This window comes from Pteropus medius, unplaced genomic scaffold, assembly GCF_902729225.1.
Source record: "Pteropus medius unplaced genomic scaffold, Ma_sr-lr_union100, whole genome shotgun sequence".
In the NCBI taxonomy this organism is placed as follows: Eukaryota; Metazoa; Chordata; class Mammalia; order Chiroptera; family Pteropodidae; genus Pteropus; species Pteropus medius.
The window spans coordinates 12,894,425-12,907,313 of NW_024349799.1; the positions used below are offsets into that span (position 1 = coordinate 12,894,425).

Below are 12,889 nucleotides of genomic sequence, written 5' to 3' on the forward strand. Positions count from 1 at the left end.
CATTCGACTCCATATTCAATATACCCAACACCCTCTCCTTTCAAAGATCCAAGTTCTTGGCTTCCAACAACCCTCTTCAAAAAAAAGGTGCTAACTCAAATCCTCCCTTGCCCTTTCCCTATCTCCTCCCCAGAGGACTAAGCTGAACTCCTCAGTGTCTAAGCCCATCCTCCCAGCCTTTCCTCCCCACTGTCCCAGACCCAAGCCTCACTCCCGCTGTGCCGAGTCAGATCCATCTTGATGGAGAGATTGAGGTTCTCAGAGCGGAAGGCCCGGTAGGAGTCATGAAGCTGGCCCACGGGCACCTCAGGCAGGAACTCTGGGGCCCGAAGAGTGACACTATGGTGATCATGGGGGTTCCCATGGCATAGCCACTGCAGGTCCAGTGTCATGCAGAGGTCAGGCAGGTGAAGGAAACAGCAGTCATCATACCTGCCTCACAAGAAGAGTCCCAGTCCTCAGTGTCCTGGTCACTTGCAGCCCCTTGGCTCTTCCCCTCTCCATCCACCCTGAGTCCCTCACCCTATTAAGGTCCCACCCATCACTCCACTCACTTAGAGGCTGTTCTCACGTTGACATCCAAATCACCTTTGAACACAAACTGACCAGGTTTCCAGTGAAAAGATAGGTGGCTCCATTCCCAGTGCATATTCTCTGTTGTGTTGTAAGGATCCTATAGCCATCCCCCACAAGAACTTGGTGAGATAGGGATAAAAGTATCACCCTCATCTCCCAAATCAGTACCTTTCTCCCTTCCCCCAAGTGCTGTATAAGCCCCAACCATACCATCCAAATGAGAAAACAACTTCTCTGGACCCTCACCTCAGTAGCCAGCTGGTGCAGGTTCGCCTGTTCAACGTCCATGTGCCAGTCCCCATGGAACAGAAGACGGCTCTTGTCCCACCAAGGCAAGGGTGGGCTGGGGTCAGCTGAGGGCTTAGTCAAGAGGTCCACAGATTGGCCAATCAGTGTCCAGGCTGGATCCCAGCATGGGCCCCATACCACTGTGTACTGGAAGATTTCCGCTGGGATATAGAGGCAAAGGTACAGCTTGTTACACAACTATATCCCTCTTTTCTTCCTTCTCTACAGAAGGAAGAAACATCTTCCATCTCAGCCATCACAACATCCCTCAGCCAAACCAAATGCCCTTCTCTACTCACAGTGGAAGTCATGGTAGAACTTGAATGGGGGCATGTTCCTCTCTACTGCCACATTACCCCACGGAAGCCCCAAGTGTAGGATTTGGCGCCGACGGGAGCAAGGCTGACCACTCTGCTCAGTGCCCACGAGTCGACCCATCAGCCGCCAGTCACGGATCTCAAACAGGTACCGAGGATAGTCTCTTATCCGAACTGTTATTGTAGGAAAGGTACACACTGGCTATTTAGGGGACCATCTCGGCATTCTCAAGCATTTTTTTCCCTGCTACTATTTTTATCCATCCATTTTACAAAGTCATCTAGGAGACCAAAGCTGGTAGTTAGTTGGTAGCAAAGTTGAAAAAGGGCATAGACACCCTGAGCAGATGGTGAGGAGACGCAGTAACTCTGAAAATGACTGTGTTAGTTGTTCTTTTATGTTAGCCAACCAGTTTCAGGGTGAAATTCAGGAACAAAGAAAGGGAAGAGGAGCCCACCCATCTCACGCCCATCCAAAAATAGCCACAGTCTCCAGTATAACCAAGCTCCTCTGTAAAAACAAAGAGCTGCCTGGAGCTCCAAGGGCAAACACCAGGCTCTGCAAATAAGGAGGTTCCTTACAACTTACCCAGAAACGTCTTGACACTGCACTTGAGCATACGACACCAATGAATAACAAGATCTACTCCCTCAGCAGGAAAAGGGCTGCCTGGATCAAGCTCTCGAACCTGCTCTACCACACGTTCAGGCCCATGGAAGGATGCATCTGCCAGAGCCACTAGCTCTAGCCCTGCCAGACTCCAAGTGAGTAGTGCCCGGCGCATGGGTGTGTTGCCATAGAGACGACGGGAGCGCTGGATGTAGATTTCGATGTTTTTGTGTTCTAAAGAGGCATAGAGCTCCTCAATTTTGCGGGCTGGCAATAACTCCCCATGCTGCTTCCGAAGGGCAGCCACTTTGGCATCCAATAGCTGCAGCCTTTTGGCGCTCTCCTTACTTTCATCCTTCATTAGTTCATAGTTATCACGAAGTTTCACTTCAAAAACATCATCCAGGAAAACCCATGAGAAGTGCTGAACCTTCAAGAGTAGATCAGGTGGGAGTGGGGCACAGCTTGAAGAGGCCACAGCACGAGTTCCTCCTCGATGCAGCCCCTTCAGCCATTTCTGAACTCCCACAGCCTCATCCAAAGTTTGAGAAAAATCATACTGATAAGGAAACTCCACTGAGACTGAGCCCAGGGAGAGCAGCCAAACACGGTTCCGGAGGGTCTGCAGCATAGGGAAGGGGTTCCGGTGGAGGATCATCTCCTCCAGCTCAGGCAGCAGCTGCACTTCCACCTCCTTGAAGTTGAAAATGCTATTGCCATCAAATCCAGCAGCCAACTCTGGACAGTAAGCCTGCAGTGAACCCCCATGCCGGGTCAGCGATACACTCTCCGCAGCCAGGGTAATGAATTTGTCCTCAGCTACAAAAGCTGTCAGCTTGGCTGTGCTCACCTCTAGTGTCAGGTTTAGCAGCCGTTTTGGTGGAGATGGCTCAGGGGGATGGCCTTCAGGCTCAGAAATGGTCCCTGGAGTCTCTAGTTCAAGGAGTAAAACAGTCTCAGGAAACAGAGTAGCTCTTAGTAAGTCTCGGCACTGCAGGGTAGCGAGGATGTGCTGGTACAGGTACATGTGATCTGGTGGGCTCCAGAGTAAGGTCAGCCCTGCACCACACTGAACCTTTAGGGAGCAAGAGAAAAGAATCTGTCAATTACCATGTCTCAGAACAGGAGAGATGGCAGAGATTATTGTACATGCATACGTGACTCAAGAACCATCTCCACTTCAAAAATATCATCCGGGAAAACCCATGAGAAATGCTGAACCTTCAAGAGTGAAGTAGAAGTGAAGCAGAAGTCGTTCCTGAGTAAAAATATAAATTACCCTACCCCGTTGCCTTGTCCCCCTTAGCACTAATAAGCTGAGCAAACAGTTCTTACTCAGTTTACATGTAAGAGCACTCACACTTTTTTTCTCCTTAACTGGATTCTAAATTGTCTGAGAAGAGAGGCTATGTGTTTTAATTCTTTGCTATCTACCAAAGTACATCTGGTATATACAGCATGTACTCAATAAATCTTTTGGCTTTATGTTTCTACTCATGAGTTATCTTTCTATAATAGCCACACTCTGTATAATAACCACTGCAACAATCGATCTGAAAATGTTTCATTGCATCTTAACTAAATTTTTAAAAATAAAAACCACTGACCACTCAAGTCAAAACAGCAATGGACTTATGTGAAAGTATGCCTCAAAGAAGGGAGCAGAGTCCTTGCCAGCTCGAAAAACAAAGTCAGTTCTGAACAGCTACACAGACGGAAAATTTTAATTTCAGTACAGAAAAATTCCTTTCAGTCCAGCCTCTGAAAAGGAAACTCCTCAGTTTCCAAAAGAAGTTGAAGTATAACAAACAGGAAGATAGCCCACTCTCCTAACAGAGCCCCATGTCCATCTAATACCTTGAGAAAGATATTGGAAAGCCTCTCAAAACTTGCCAGCATCTCCATCTTCAGATCTCTTCCAGCCTCTTGATGACACAAGATCTTGATGTTTAAAAAGCCCCTTATTTTTCAGAGCTATGCACTGAAATATATACAGTTATTACGTGTCTAGTATCTGCTTCAAAATAATCCCAGAGCCAGAGGTGGGAGCAACTGGCAGAAGTATAGATAAAACAAGCTGATCATAAACTGGTAATTATTGAGGCTGAATATGAATACGTGAAAATTCATATATTCTCTCTAGTTTTGTACATACTTTAAGTTGCCTAATAATGAGTTAAAAATGTTCAAAACAAGACAGAAAAAAGAACATCAGATATTGTATTTCTCATAAATAAGTTTCACATGACTCGAAAGACTGGGAAATGCTTTAAACCTAGGGAAAATTCAACCTGACTCCATCACCGCATACAATCATTACCTCTAGAGAGCGGATGCTGCTGTGATAGGTGATGGAGAGCATGGAGAGGCTGAGCACTGGAGCAGGGATGTCAGGAGCCTTGCAACAGGGCTGCATCTTCTCTGTGACTGACTTCACCAGTGCAAGCACAAGACCTTGAATACCCACAGTGGAGGTTTCGGCACTTCCCAGGACAGTTAGTGTGTCCAGTCGGACCTCTGAAGCACCTAACATCCAGAAACCATGTCAGCCTTGATTCTCAGCTCTCATAGCAACTTCAGTCCTCACTCTCCTTCTTCTCTTCACTCTAGTTATCTTAATTCCCCGCAACTGCCTATGTTCATCCCTCATGTTTTAGGGAAATTTTTCCTTTCCCATCTTAACCTAACTAGATTTGGCAGGGCCAAAGAAGTTCCCTAACTCTTACAAATTGCCCAGAGATACACCAGTTACTCTTTGGAACTAAATACACAAGAACATTTAAGAAAAAATGCATCTCATTCTCTTGATCAGACATCAAGGCTGTCTTTTTCTTACAAATCTTGCTTAATGCTTACCTTTTGTAAGCTCTTAAGAAATATCAAGAAGCCAAACAGTTATGCAAGACATTCCAACATCTTGAGCCTCTAACTTAGAAAAATTCCAGATAATCAGCTTCATTAAATGAGAAGGAACAGACTGAACCAAACCAGCATATAGACTGCCTGTCCTACTTACCAACCAGGGCAGAAAGGGTGAACAAGTTCATGTCCTCCACCTTCAAGTCCACCTTCCACAGTAATGACACAGATTCCCCAAATGAAGATTCCCTAGAGACTGCTGACTTTCCAGATTGTGGGCCCATCAAGGATAAGATCCGAGAGAGACATTGGGCACAGATGTCTGATGTTTCTACCTGTAGCCCTCGGATGGTACAATCAAGAAAGAGGGTATCTGACTGGGTGCTGGACAGGCCCAGAGGCTGGTTATAGCTACCCTAGAAAAGTAGCAGAGGGACCCCATTAAGAACATGCAGACACACAATTCTGCAATGCCCTGATACACTGCCTGCTGCCAGAAAGGCACACCATGCTCTAAAGCATGGCAGAATAAGGAAACCACATGGGCCCCTATTCACCAAAGTCCCTCCCTACCTGTAGTGTGAAGGAGTCCAGGACAAGCGCCTCGCCCCAAACATGCATATTGGGTGGATGGGGTGCCCGCTGAATGTGGGAGTCACTGCCCACACGCCAGCAGAGGTGGTCCACAGTTAGGACGCCCCGCTGATGGATACTTTGTGGCCTCAGGTGCTGGTAATCTAAACAAAGAAGGTGAGAGAGAGGTGTTATATGGAGCCACTATGGCCATCGATTGGGCCCAGCTCCACTAATGGATAGATTCTTGTTCCTCTTCCATCGCAAAGCCTTACCCAGACAGATGGAATTGAATCCCAAGGCAAAGGGCGGTGTATCTCCAAGCTGAATGGAAATGTTGACATTGGAGATGGAAGTGCTAAAGATGATGGGAGCCAGGATTTGGGGGAAAGTTCTGCATAGGACAAGACATCATTGTTTGATAAAGAACTATAGCTTCTTATCATGGAACAGATTCCTGAAGCTCTCAAAAGTCAGGGTGAGTTTTATTGTTATTCTCAGAAATAAATGCAACTAGAAAATAAAAGACTGAACTTATCAGTTCATTGCTACTCCCAATGGTGAATCTGCAGGAATGCCAGAAAGATATCAGGTTGAACCATGTGAAATTGCCATCTCATAGGTCAAATATTGTATAATTCAAACTAATACAACCAAAGAGCATCACTTCCAAGTCATTAACCTTAAGTTCTGAATGGGACACAATGCAAGCACTACACAAAGAGAAATATGGCACTGCTGATATGACCTGTGACCTTATATAATCTGAGGCAGACAAGATACTGTTTATCATTTAAGTTCAGTTCAACAAACGTTTACTTTGTATAATAAGGCACTGTGATAGGCAATGAGAACATAAAAATAAAGAGAACATCATCCTACTACCACAGAGTCTAATCTAATGGGGAAGATATATAAAATAGGATTGCTATTGAGACTGGGACATTGAAACTGATTTAGAAAGATCAAAAACAGTCAAATACATACTTCACACAAAATGCCACTTTAGACCGAAAGAATTATGGAGAATCCACCTGATGAAATAGTGGCTGAAAAAGATTACACTGACCTTTTTTTCCTTTGCTTAAGAACAGATGAATTAGACCCTTGAGTCTCTAGTGCTAGCATGTGCAGCCAGAGAGAAAATTCCTGGTGCCGGTAATGAATAATACAAGTGTTCAGAACAAGGGAGGCTGAGAGGTCAATGGTGGTCACCTGGAAATGAGACCACCAGAACTAAGGGCTTGGGTTTTACCTCATAATGCAACGATGTAGAAAGAGAAGAGACAAAGGAATGATTCTTAGTACCACAATCATCTCACCTGCACACTAGCTTTGAGGGAGTTGAGGCAGACGATGCGCTGGCGGCTCTGGGACAGCAACAACCCATCTGTAAGGGCAGAGGGTAGATCAAAGAACACTAGAAGGGCAAAAGGTAAAACTAGGAAAGGATCAAAAGTAGGCAAAGAGATGAACAGACTGTTACTAACACTTAAAAGAGTTGGAGGCCATTTTCTCTCAGTATATTCCCTTCTTCCCCTCCCCACTGGTAATAAATTAAGAAGACTATGTAGCACACAGAGAAAGAGATTGTGTGGTCCCTCCCATTCTCTCTTAAGTACCAGCACCCCCACCCATAAACCTTTCAGTAGGAGTTCAGTGCTCATCTGTGCCATATCAGAGTTTGCTGTGAAGCTTCGAAGGGGCAACTGATCCTCATCACGGTGGTATAGAAAATGCAACAACTTCAGTGTCCAATTCAGATGCCTGGACCAGAGACAGACTGTAACTCAGAAATATGTGGAATGCCCTTTCACCCCACAGACAAGCTCAGTGCAGCTGCTAGTCTGGTTATTGAGACCCTAGTGTATAGCTCCCAACTATCACCCTCTACACTTCTGTGTCAGAAAAGATCTCACCTCTTTTGACTATTCATGGACAGCACCACACTTGTGTTCTCCATCTTCACCTTGACCTGGTCTGGCAGCTGGTGAAGGAGGTATATGCCAGGCAGAGTTGGCTCAGCCAAGTTCTCTGTCACCTCTGAAAACATGAATGAATAATACAAGGACCATCAATCCTTAACACTCAAGTCTCCCCAAATGCCCTGCTCTCTTTGGCCAAAATCTCCCACATAAAATAAGCTAAGCAAATGCCAATCATAGGCCACGAGGCAAATATCCCAGAGATTCAGGTAGCTGCTTGTACTTCCTTCTCCAGAGTCTAAAAACTAGTATGGAGAGGAGACTGGTATAATAGAAAATGGACTTTAGGGCCAAATAATTTAAACCCCATTTTTCCTAGCAACTAGCTATGTGACTTCAGTCAAGATATATGTCTACTCTTCCTATGCTTCAGTGTCCTCAGTTGTGAATCGCTGAGGATTTAGTGAGAGAACATATATAAAACAAGTAGTACAGGCCTAACTCATGATAATTATCCACTAAATGTTGGTTTTTCCATTTACCACAAGCAAATGCCCTATTTCCTCTAACTATCCTCAGGGTCCCAGGCCATAGTGACTAACAAGTCATACCTAAATGAGTAGTGAGACCACTATTATTTTTCCCTACTTCCAAAATAACCTGAGATTATAACAGCTAAGAAGCTCACTGATTGGGGATTTACCTGAAAAGGGAACAGGTTTGGGTGCCAGGCCTGGGCCCTGGTGCAACAACTGACTATAGAAGAAGCCCTCATGCAGTTCAGCATGTAGTGTCCACACATCCACAGTGATGGCCTTCAGTTGCCAACTCCTGATGCCCACCTCTAGACACAGCTTTAGGGTCAGTGAGAGCTCTGCTAGGCAGGTGTCCTCCTGCAGAAAGAATAAGCTTTTAAGATGTGTATGTATATGGAGTATGGGGGTTTTGGTTCAAAATGCAGTGGTCTGGAACGACACTTTGAGGGAACTCCATAAGGACACCGAATCTAGAACATAAGCCCTAAGGTCCTTCATATCTTATGCACAGAGGGAAACAAGGCATCTGAATGATCACGGCATACTCACCAACTGGCCACTCTTTAGAACTTTGCTGTTGATCTGACTTAGGCTCACTTCACATTTTAGTCTGGGAAAGGAAAAATATTAAGAGCATATGGCCACTGTCCTCACCATTTACCTTCAATCAAGCTTTGTTGGCTGAAAGAGACAAGGCAAACAGCAGTGCCTAATCTTATAGCCCCTCCTCAAATTGCACAAAATGAGAACTTTACACCTTGATAAGAAGACCCTGACATCCACCCACTCTGAAATAGCTATAAAGCAAGAATGGGACCACTAGACCCTCTTCTACCCAGTGTTTACCTTTTTCCATCACTATCCAAAAGAAAGCTGCTTTCTCTGATCTGAATATGCCACAAGGACTCAGAAGTAGCCACCTTGAGAACCATGATGTTTATAGAATCTACGTGAATGGAGAATAGCTGGAAGAACCAAAGAGGAACAATAATCACTGTCAAGGCACTGCTCTTCCTTTCCAGCAGAGAAAGAATAAGAGGCAGCTTTTAGTCTTATGCCCCACAAATAGAACAAAAACCCACCCATGACTCCAAAGCCAGCCATTCCTAGCAGTCCCAGAAAGTGGGAGTAGTCTCACCTGGCAGAAGATCCTCAGTAAGGATGGGCTAAAGGACAGCTCCTTTTGGTGCACCCCACTGCTCTGGGAGAATGGAGCAAACAGGCCAGAAACCCTCTGCAGGTCCGTTCTGATACGCACTTCTCCAAAGCACAATGCCACATAGCGTCTGCCCAGAAGAGAACCTCACTGCCATCAGGCTCATCCTTTCCATAGCACTCTCTTCCCCTCCCTCACATCCACTCTCTCTATTCTCCCTAAAAATGTAGCTCAAATCGTGGAGGATAGTCTCATAGTACTTATCAATATGTCTCACAAAGAGAGTAGCTTCCAGGCTAACCAGGAGACACCAAGCCAAGAACCCACATTCCTTCTTGGATTGTGAGGTCTCATTCTACAAACCAAAACCCAAAATATTCTCCAAAGGAAGGGTGAGGATATAGGGTACTCACGGCAGATCGTGGCTAAGGAGTTTGCAGGAAATCCACAAGCTATCAATTTCCTAAAACAGTACGGGAGAAAGCTTTGTACATTAGCTGCTACGTAATGCACAGGCAGCTTGACAAGCCAGGAAAGGTTCTAGGAAAATAAAGAAGTGCTACAGCCCTTCGACTAAATACCCTCCATTCCATTTCAACTAGCTTCTCTCTTCAGCACTATATCCTGCTCCTCACAATGATGTTAGTAATTCTCTTTTATGGATAGGTTGCCCTGTTTCTGCTCTTAAATTAGAGCAGTAAGCTCTTCTATTTCCTGTTATCTTTGTTTTGTGCTTTACTTCTGTATCTTTTTTATGTGCCTTGGACACTGTGACTGATAAGCATTCTTAACTGAACAACTTACATCAATCCCAGTGTTCCCAAACTATAAGATCATCTTGGCAAAGAGGTGGCAAGACTGGGTTAACTAGGAAAGCCAACCAGAAATTTTTTTAAAAGGAAATTAAAAGTTGAAATTCAGCTGGATCAACCCCACACACATACCCAGGAGTTCCCCAAGACTCACCACTGTTTGCTGGTGTTGCTGAAACTTAAGACTGACATTCTGTATCCAAAAAAAGGAGCCAATCTTTAGCTCCGCCTGCAGCTTCTGCTGACACCAGTTGGTGGCCAACCGGACCACAAGCCACCTGCAGAAAAATCCCTGTGAGTTCATAGGATCCTCTCCCAATTATGGCTTCCCTCACCCCTTGCTGGTCCTAGAAGCCCTTGCAAAGGGTCAAGTCCTGAAGATGGGTCTTCTGGGCAACTCTCCTGTATCCCAAAACACCACTCTGTCACATACATTCAGAACTCTAACTCGGAGTGTCCTCTCCACCCATATGAAATCAGACAAACTAAACTCCACCTGCTAAGTTAGGGACAAAGGAAGAAACCCTTCAAATCTTTAGGAACCCCACAAGTAGGTCTCAACAGGAGTCGAAGTACAGGCAGCCGTGTCAGATGTGCCATTACACGCTCCCCAAAGGATCTCTGTCTTCGCCCTCCAGACAGGTGTCCGTAAGAAGGCACTGTGGGGGTCACACCCGGCCAGCTCAAATGCCGCTCTCCCCTAGACGGCCAGACCTGTTCCGGCTTCCTAGGGCAAGGCTGCAGATGCCCTCTGCGCTCGGTGAAGGGGACACCCAGGGGCATGTAGAGCAGGAAAGGTAGACCACTGAGTTAGGCTCCTTACAAACACCCACCCACCCCCCATCCCCCTATTCAGCTCCCAGGCTCAGCATCTCCTCAGGCCTCGCCTTCTCGCTCCTGTCTCCCCGACTCCCATCCTCCGCTCCTGCTCCAGCTCTGCGCCCCCCCTCTCCCCTCCCCCCTCCACCCCCGCGCCGTCGCATCAGCCCTTTCCCTCCTGCTCTCCCCTGCCGCTCTTTATAGCGCACCCCCCTCCTCAGTCTCTCTTTCACTCCCTGCCGCAACCCTGCCATAGCCGGGCTCCCCTCACCGGCTTAGGAAGAGGGCGCACAGCGCAACCAACAGCAAGGCCAACAGCGCGGCGAAGAACAGGGTCATTACAGCCCCGGCCCAGCCCGGCCTAGCTCCAGCCCCCCCCTTCATACCCCCCCGCCTGCCACTACGGCTACGTGCTGCGCCGCCGCCGGCCGACCAGCCGCGCGCGCAGAGACAGCACGGGACCAGGAAGCGTTGGCGCGCGTGCGCCCCGCCCCCCGCAGCCCTCCAGCCAACAGCTGTCTCCTTGTCCCGCCCCGCCCGGCGCCGGCGATCCGACAAGGCCGACCCGCTGCAAGCGCGAAGTCTGGGCGTGGCTTCGGACGAAGAATGCTGGGGAGCGGACCTCGCGCGAACTGCCACACACGCCCCGCCCCTGGACGCACCCTTCCGTTCCCGGAACTGTGGGAATCTACTCCTATCCCTGGCTGCCGGTGGACCTCGTTGGCTCTTTTTGGCCGCGGAACATTCATTCCCGGGATGGTTAGTCTACTTGGCCACTTAGGGCTTGAACCGAGGATATTACGCACCCCTAGGCCCTACGAAGTAGTTTTCCTATCTTACTTAGAGGCCTTGTCTGAAAATCACTGAGGAAACCAAGAGGTTAATTATACGGCCTCAAAAATACCACCTCCTTCCGTCCAGTAAGGAATGAGTGTTTTATTCATTCACTGTTTGAATACTGTTCTAGTCAATTTGTATTGGACTCATGCGGGCAGCACCATTCTAAATTCTTAATTGGAGAAATTGTCAGTGTCTACTGTGCGTAGTGCAATCTGGGATGCCACAAGTAGACGTTGTTCTGGCCCGTCAGCAACAGCTTACCTGGGAAGCAAAATTATTACACAAAATAGAGAATTTGGGTCAACTTTATTTTGCATGTTTCCTTCTTTGTGAAATAAGGGTATTGGACAAAGGTCCCTTCTAACTCTAGCACAGTGATGCTAATCCAGTACAAGCTGAAGAAATTCTGAGGATTTCAAAATAAGTAGCTTACATACCTTTGTTCTCACATCCTAATCTTTATAAACAGCCTTCAAGATTTTACAAAAGACTGTGTTTTCCACGCCTTCAGATAATGCACAATTTCACCTTTCACCTGGGTTGCCCAAAGTTGTTTGTATCCCGCCACTGGTTTCCATCTTTCTCTAGTCCTTTCATGAGTCATTTCACATCTCTGAGGCTCCACCACTGTTTCTTTCTAGTTCATATTTACTCTCAAACACTATATTTCCACCATACTTGTAATCTGAAACCTCTCATCAGGGTATGTTCTGTCTGTGAGCCTTCAGGGAAGGCCCAACTGTCCCAAAGTTCACCTTAGTACTTGTTTTCGCTAACAGAAAGAAATCAAAAGAGGATTTTTGCTCTTACAAAAAAAATTGCCATACTAATGTAGGTCTTTCACAAAAGTAAAGTGCTGCATAACACAAACTTTCAGAAAACAGGGGATACCTGTATCCCCAAATGTTCTACCTTAACTCCCTAAAGCAAAAAGAAGAAAAAAATATAAGCTTCTAAAATAAAAAGGCCTATGAAATGCCAAAAGACATGTGAAAAGATACTCAACTTCACTAGCTATTAGGGAAATGCAAATCAAAACTATGATGGTACCATTTCACACCTGTTAGAATGGCTATCATCAACAGGACAAGTAATAAGTGTTGGAGAGGTTGTGGGCAAAAAGGAACCCTCATACACTGCTGGTGGGAATGCAAATTGGTATAACCAAAAAATTAAGAATTGAATCACCATATGATCCAGCAATCCCTCTCTTGGGTATTTACCCAAAAAAATCTGAAAACATTTATCAACAAAGACACATGCACCCCAATGTGAATAACAGCATTATTTATGGAGGCCAGGACATAAAAGCAACCAAAGCGTCCTACAATCGATGACTAGATAAAGAAGATGTGGTACATATATAAAATGGATTATTATACTCAGCCATAAGAAAATCCTGCCATTTGCGACAACATGGATGGAGCTTGAAATAATCATACTAAGCAAAGTAAGACAGAAAAAGTTGAAAACCATATGATTTCACCCATTTGGGATATAAAATGGAAAGCAACAATCAAACATGACAAACAGAGACTCATGGACACAGATGGTGGATTAGTGGTTGCCAGAGGGAAG

The 12,889-nt window shown here is 46.0% G+C and overlaps 1 protein-coding gene and 1 long non-coding RNA gene across 8 annotated transcripts in view; one reads left to right on the forward strand and one right to left on the reverse strand.

Moving 5' to 3' along the window:
* LOC120620985 (uncharacterized) overlaps positions 1-2,335 on the forward strand; it is a 25,210-nt gene extending 22,875 nt beyond the window's left edge. The window contains exon 2 of the long non-coding RNA XR_005658053.1: positions 1,093-2,335. This is a non-coding gene — a long non-coding RNA (uncharacterized LOC120620985). The remainder of the gene's footprint in view (positions 1-1,092) is intronic.
* The window catches only part of BLTP2 (bridge-like lipid transfer protein family member 2), a 24,355-nt gene extending 13,441 nt beyond the window's left edge, over positions 1-10,914 (reverse strand). For 3 of the 7 annotated variants that reach the window (XR_005658046.1, XM_039886101.1, XM_039886098.1), the window contains exons 1-20: positions 10,743-10,914; positions 9,807-9,930; positions 9,254-9,303; positions 8,823-8,970; positions 8,531-8,649; positions 8,234-8,294; positions 7,852-8,041; positions 7,143-7,266; positions 6,866-6,990; positions 6,546-6,613; positions 6,293-6,438; positions 5,499-5,617; positions 5,224-5,387; positions 4,808-5,066; positions 4,112-4,317; positions 1,771-2,866; positions 1,164-1,355; positions 823-1,025; positions 555-673; positions 212-432 (exon numbers count right to left, since the gene is read on the reverse strand). Coding sequence is in view for 6 of the 7 variants with exons in the window: in XM_039886101.1 (XP_039742035.1) it covers positions 212-432; positions 555-673; positions 823-1,025; positions 1,164-1,355; positions 1,771-2,866; positions 4,112-4,317; positions 4,808-5,066; positions 5,224-5,387; positions 5,499-5,617; positions 6,293-6,438; positions 6,546-6,613; positions 6,866-6,990; positions 7,143-7,266; positions 7,852-8,041; positions 8,234-8,294; positions 8,531-8,649; positions 8,823-8,970; positions 9,254-9,303; positions 9,807-9,930; positions 10,743-10,855 (3,847 nt within the window). In the remaining variant the exon portion in view is untranslated. Of the gene's footprint in view, positions 1-211; positions 433-554; positions 674-822; positions 1,026-1,163; positions 1,356-1,770; positions 2,867-3,648; positions 3,773-4,111; positions 4,318-4,807; positions 5,067-5,223; positions 5,388-5,498; positions 5,618-6,292; positions 6,439-6,545; positions 6,614-6,865; positions 6,991-7,142; positions 7,267-7,851; positions 8,042-8,233; positions 8,295-8,530; positions 8,650-8,822; positions 8,971-9,253; positions 9,304-9,806; positions 9,931-10,366; positions 10,386-10,539; positions 10,558-10,742 lie in introns of those variants that run through there. The other 4 variants (XM_039886100.1, XM_039886099.1, XM_039886102.1 and 1 more) reach the window with 4 other exon arrangements.
* Between the last annotated feature and the right edge of the window lie 1,975 nt (positions 10,915-12,889).